The sequence below is a fragment of the Brassica oleracea genome, chromosome C2, assembly GCF_000695525.1.
Source record: "Brassica oleracea var. oleracea cultivar TO1000 chromosome C2, BOL, whole genome shotgun sequence".
NCBI classification, from domain to species: domain Eukaryota; kingdom Viridiplantae; phylum Streptophyta; class Magnoliopsida; order Brassicales; family Brassicaceae; genus Brassica; species Brassica oleracea.
Genome location: NC_027749.1, coordinates 12,478,898 through 12,485,010, shown reverse-complemented (window position 1 = coordinate 12,485,010; position 6,113 = coordinate 12,478,898). Strand labels below are relative to the sequence as shown.

At 31.8% G+C, this 6,113-nt stretch overlaps 2 protein-coding genes across 2 annotated transcripts; one reads left to right on the top strand and one right to left on the bottom strand.

Annotated features, from left to right (window-relative positions):
• Positions 1 to 1,933: 1,933 nt before the first annotated feature.
• Positions 1,934 to 2,546, top strand: LOC106325656 (arabinogalactan peptide 22-like). Its single transcript, XM_013763723.1, has 2 exons — positions 1,934 to 2,157; positions 2,257 to 2,546. The coding sequence occupies exons 1-2, from the start codon at positions 2,040 to 2,042 to the stop codon at positions 2,328 to 2,330; spliced, it is 192 nt and encodes a 63-aa protein (XP_013619177.1). The 5' UTR covers positions 1,934 to 2,039; the 3' UTR covers positions 2,331 to 2,546.
• A 1,601-nt stretch (positions 2,547 to 4,147) lies between these two features.
• On the bottom strand, positions 4,148 to 5,035 carry LOC106323475 (late embryogenesis abundant protein D-34-like). The gene is made up of 3 exons (XM_013761593.1): positions 4,949 to 5,035; positions 4,545 to 4,669; positions 4,148 to 4,457 (listed from the first exon to the last, which is right to left on the bottom strand). The coding sequence occupies exons 1-3, from the start codon at positions 5,033 to 5,035 to the stop codon at positions 4,148 to 4,150; spliced, it is 522 nt and encodes a 173-aa protein (XP_013617047.1).
• Positions 5,036 to 6,113: the final 1,078 nt, after the last annotated feature.

The window sequence follows — 6,113 nt, the reverse complement described above, 5'->3', positions numbered from 1 at the left end:
GAACCTTAATTTGTAAAACACTTGAACTATAATTAAATAACAATACATCGGAATTCAGACATCTTATTTTCTAAGCCATCTTTTGATCTTTTTGCTTTATTTTAGTCTTCACTAAATTAATATGAAGATTATAAATTTGATGCACAATAATTAATGAAAAATTTTCACAACAACTTTTTTCTTATCTGTAAATAAACAGAGTTTCGTGTTCGATTGAAAAAGTATGACTTTAATGAACACTAAATATGGAAGAGTGGAAAAACTTTTCTTTCATGTTTCTGTTTTGTTTCATATTTTTATTTTCAAAATTTGAAGGTTTGATTTTAGTTATAGATTTGATTATTTTATTTGATGGTAGAAGCATTTTTACTTTTTTGTTCATTTATTTGAACATGTAATATATTTTTAATAAATGACTGTGTTGACAATATGACTCTAAAATTCATATTATATGATCTCAAACTAAATAATTATGTTTTTTGGTATAAAACCGAATAAACCGAAAACCGACGGTATATAAACCGAACCGAACCGAAGTAAATATGGATTTAGAATGGTAGTTATATTTTACTAACCGAAATACCGAAAACCGAAAAAAACCGAACCTAAACCGAACCGATATCCGGATTGAACACCCCTAGATATGATATATAAAATATATCAGTCATTTGATTGTTTTTATATATTAAAGTCTTTATTTATTTTATTTATTTATTGGATGTTCCTAGCGGAAGCAAATATATTATTTGTTTTTCTATTTCTTTAGAAAACATATTTGCGTTAATAGCAAAGAAGCAGAGCAAGAACAAGGAAGGACTATATTTTTTTGAACAACAAGGAAGTACTACTTACCAAAAAGGATTTAAAACAAAACATTTTTGTCAAATGGCTCGATCTTATAACAACAGAGAAGATCTATTCTTCGCTGCTCCAACGTCTCTATGACTTTGTGGAATATGCCTCATGGTGGACTAGGATTGAATTTAACGTGGGTCAAACTATGTACATAAAAAGGAAAAACAAGTAAAAAATATCATCTTGATCCATAGTTTAGGGGTCAAATGCTAAACTTTACCAAGATAGCTACTGATTTTTCATTGTTTCTATGAAAACAAAACAATATTTATACAGATTTAAAGGGTGTCAGGTGACACCCATTGGTCTACGTAGGTCTGCCACTGCAGCTAGCTTGAGGTTCAGTTTTCCTGAAAACATTAGATCTCCTTGAGATGAAAACCGGGGAAAATAGTCTAATGGAGCTAAGATCAACTCTAATGGTTCACTCTATTTTTCATTCTAAAATAGAGTAATTTTATACTAGAGTTGAGTTATACTCAAATGGTACTCTAGAATAAAAAATAAAGTGATGAACAAAAAAACAACTTACTTTATATATAGAGTAAAGCCATTATTTACTTTATTATAGAGCAAAAATAGAATACAATTGTAGTATTTTTACTTTAAACTCTAATTTAGAGCGGAAAATTGAGGGGGTTGGAGATGTCATAAAGACTAGATTTTGCATATAAGTAGCAAATGGAAAGATGATCTTGATTATGATGACCAAAAACATAAGATTTGAAACTTTAGTTATCAAGGAATGTTTTTATTCGGTTTAGCTTTTAATACAGTAAAAATATTCGTGAAACCGAAAATTGCAAAACGAGAAAGTATTGAGAGAAAGAAACAGGCTGGAGAATATTCGTTTTTTATGATCCTTCTCTAACACAGCTTAGAAACAGAGCATGATTAACCGTTTTTCCCGTTAATCTACAATTAATTAAAATAAATAAAAAAGACAACGCACCAACAACCAACGAGTAACTAGAGTTTAAGACAGAGAAGATGTGTGTCAGATAAGACCCAAGCTGTCCGGGCCCTACATTCCTTTAGGCATGTCTTTTTACTATTTAACCGAATCTTAGCTCTCTTGTTCTTTCACCAGTCGGCATTTTCTTGATTTTGGTGAGAGATTTCATTAAGAAAAGAAAAAAAAGACATTCCCTCGCCGGAATAATCACCGGAGATAAAGAAAAAGAATGGCGTCCCTGAAATTTCCTTTGGAGATTCTCGCCGTCTTCGTCATCATCTCCGTGATTCTCTTGCCGATTGCTCATGCACAATCACATTCGCCAGCTCCAGCACCCACCAGCGATGGTGTTATAATCTTCGATTCACAATTCCATTTTAGAATTTAACTAATCTTTAAGAAGTATTGGATTATTAATGTTTGTTTTTGATATTGGGATATGGCAGGAACATCTATAGATCAGGGGGTAGCGTATGTTCTAATGATGGTGGCTTTGGCGTTGACTTATTTCATTCATTGAACTTGATGGATCCTCCAGTTTGTTCTTCCTCCACAATACTTTTGTTTCCTAGTGCTCTTAATCATTTTGGCCCTTCTTTATGTTGTTGGATTGACGTGAGATTCGTAGAAAGTCAAAATATAGTTAGGTTTTGGACATCATGCTTTGTTCTGTTTTTGTTGGTTGGATGATTCGTGTAACTTCTTATTCTTGGTTAATGGAAAAAAGTAATTATAATATTTTTCAATCACGAGGTAATTATATCGCTGGTATATATTAAAATAAAAGCATTACAACATTTCAGGTAACCACGTGTCATCTCCACAATGATTCTTAAAATACTTAGAGAAATAAGTTGGTTCATCTAAATATTTAATTAACTTTTTATTAAACTAGTTATAAATTAATTATTAATTTTCTCAATTCTTTCCTTAAATAAAAATTACGGAATTGCCTAATGTGGCTAAAGTATATATGACAATTAATGATTTTGAATAATAAACATTTGATACAAATTAGTGTATTCTCTATTATTTTTGTTTAACTTTAAGTTACTAAAATAAGTTAAACAATCACATTAACCATATAATAAAATTTTAGATTTTTTCGTATATGTTATATTTTGAACTTTTTAAAAAGTCTCACATTAAAAAATTTATGATCCATGATTATTTTTTTTATGACAAGATACAAATTATTACAAAATCATGTAAGTAGAAATTCTCATATATATTAATATCTTTTAATTAAATTATATACCATAGAAAATACATAAATATTTTAATTTTAAAATTTGCTCTGAACAACTTTTTTCGATAAAATCTCTAAACAAATACTAACAACTTAATATTTAAATTTTAAAATTTGCATTGAATGTTTATAAAAATTATAAATTACTATAACTTTCAAAAACATTGCACAATGGAAATTTGTTATCAACGATTTAAATTTTTGTTATAAAGATACAAATAAGTAGAAGGCATCATTTAACAATATATCAATATTAAAAATATATTGGTTATCTATGTATATATTATGTAAATTTAATTATATAAAATAGAAAATGAAAAACTGATTGTTTGGATTAATAGAATTTATTTACGTATTTACACCAATTTAATTATATACGTAATAGTTACTGACTTTTTCATTATCTAATATATATATTATTTTATAATATATAAAAGAACATATTATACATAATTTTACGTATTATTACTGAAAAGAAGAAAGCCCATTATTAATTCGATAGTAAATTTGGTAAACGACAGGAAGTGAATTTTTATTAAGGAGGTGATAGTTATTAGAAATGCTATTAGAAAATAACAAAAGGATACGGCTGAGTTATTTTCAGTATTGAATAACTCCTTCAAAACGAATAATTGATACAATTAAGTCCATCAATTATTATTGACTCACTTCTTCCCCTCTAATTTAACAATGTACCAACTACCATCATTCTCACTAGTTTACACAAGTTGTCTCAAACTCTCTTCGGGCGATCCCGTTTGTAAGTTTTTGTGACTATTCAAAGCTAGGGACCAAATGGAAGGAAAAGAAATTGGAGACAATCATGGTTATTCTATCAATCACCATGCAACCGTATAATAGAAAAATTAAGAGTTGCACCTACCTCTCTAAGATTCAGAACTGCAAATATCTTTACACTGGCTTAAGTTTTGAATATGCTTAAGTTTTGATGTCTCAGTTCGTTGTTTATGGTAAAGATAGTTGTTGTGCGCTTTCCTATAGTTCATTTTGTGCAACTGAAGAGAGGCAATAAAAGTCATTAGACCATATATAATATGTAACCGTTATATAGATATTGCAAATTAATATCATAGAGAGGGACTGCGATTTAATCTATAAGCTGCAGTGACAGACTCAGCGACGCCTCCAGGAATAATATGGTTGTAGGGAGGATGAGTGAGCTCAGCCTGAACCACTGCTTCCGCGTCTTCACTTGTTACTGATCTATCTCTTGTTATCTTCACATCAATCTCCGCGATAATATCGCGCAGATGAATCTTATTCTCATCTTCTTTACCTATCTTTTTGTTACGAGTAACCGCCTCATTTGCCACGGCTGTTATACTACCGCCGCTCTCTCCAGTAGCTCTAGCTTCCACCTCTTTTATGGCAGCTAAGACCATGATTAACCCGGGGTTCTTAGAATGGGGTTCTTAGCAGAAGTTAAGAACCATCCTAAGAACCCCAGGTTAATCATGCTCGAAGTCTCTGGTTTCCACAGGCTTGTAGCCGACGTTAATGGATGCTGCTTTGAGAGCCTCCGTCAATCTTGCCGACCTCCCGATAAGGGCATTAGCCGCCGTGGAAAATTCTTCTGTGGGACCTACAAACTGTATCAAAATGTTTACACATCACATTTGCATGTTACTATGGTCGCAATTGTTTCACAAACCTATGTTTCTATCCCACATCGGAATCGAACTAGCTAGGGGCTCAACACATCATGACACATTGTTACAAGACCTATGTCTTGTTGGTCATAAGTTAGCTACCTTGGTTTCCTAATGGTTGTATCATTTGCTTCTTGTAAGTTCTAACACAAACGCGTTTATTCTTTTGGTTCGTTAGTAGAGCATACCCAATAACAAAAACCAATAACTATATTATACCTGTCCACCGTGATTTGATTGAGAGACCCTAAAGTGCTCCTCTACAGAGATGTTGGTGAAACTAGCACCATCCTTTGATGCAGTCATTTTTTAAGTATTTGAACTCTGTTCTTGTTTTTTTCTTCCTCTTTAGTTTAAATAAGCCTCAACCTCACCAGATACACGTCAGTGTTAACAGTACACGTGTTCACATTTGGTGCGAGAGTTGCATCGGTGAGACCAACGCGGATGATACTTTTGGCCATTTGGGCCTCACTGAATGACATTAAGCATTTAAGTTTAACACATCGATGAAAAAAACTAGCACGTGCATTTCCGGGCCTGGTGAGTCCCAACCCGTTTTCGAAAACTATTCATCCTAGTTGAGAGGCATAGTGAAGATTGATGTAAGTATTGGCTCACTAATGGCCCATATATATACCAAAACTATCCAGCCCTAGTTTATTCAACTGAAGCAATATAGACAAAAACTAAGAATCCAGAAGTTTATACTTCATAGTCCTGACTATCTTGTTTGAATGGGAAAAATATATGATTTCTTATGTGTATGACTTGCGTTCATAGCAAATTTTCTACAAGTTCCAAATATCCATTGTATATAACACTTTAACGTATAGTCCTAAAACAAAGTAAACTGTTTTTGGCTACTTTTTGTGAAGTTGTTGGTTTTTGGTTGTATTGATGTGAATTGTTTGTGATGTGAACAAAGGAGAGATCATGGGAGGATAAGAAGTAAATGAGGGATGACATATAATGTGGCCTACGGTATAGCAAAAATCATTGTCTTAACATCTCTTTTGTCTCTCTCTTTTGTTAAAAAAATATTTTTGTGCGCATCACTTTTTGTCTACACGCGTAACGTTATAAATGTCTTCTTGTTTTTCTTTCTATATCTGCGTCCTCCCTTTTTCTCAATGTTGTAAACATGTTTTTCAACGTGATTAGACAAATAAACAATACCTATGGATTATGAAAGTATTGGTCTGCATTTGTTTGTCCTGGTCCGCATTATGGGAAATATCACCCCGGGTTTCCTGTCAAAATATATCAACCCAATTTTTTTTTTGTCTGGAATGGTTTTTTTTGGGCAAATATTTTTCACATTTAGACTACAATATTGTATAGTAAGATACTGAAATATAGTATATGAAATTATAAATTTATA

Coding starts and splice junctions, on each gene's coding strand:
- LOC106325656 (XM_013763723.1), top strand. CDS start 2,040: ATGGCGTCCCTGAAATTTCCTTTGGAGATTCTCGCCGTCTTCGTCATC. Junction 2,158..2,256: donor TCCAGCACCCACCAGCGATG/GTGTTATAATCT, acceptor GGGATATGGCAG/GAACATCTATAGATCAGGGG.
- LOC106323475 (XM_013761593.1), bottom strand. CDS start 5,035: ATGACTGCATCAAAGGATGGTGCTAGTTTCACCAACATCTCTGTAGAG. Junction 4,670..4,948: donor AATCAAATCACGGTGGACAG/GTATAATATAGT, acceptor ATTTTGATACAG/TTTGTAGGTCCCACAGAAGA. Junction 4,458..4,544: donor AAGCCTGTGGAAACCAGAGA/CTTCGAGCATGA, acceptor GTTAATCATGGT/CTTAGCTGCCATAAAAGAGG.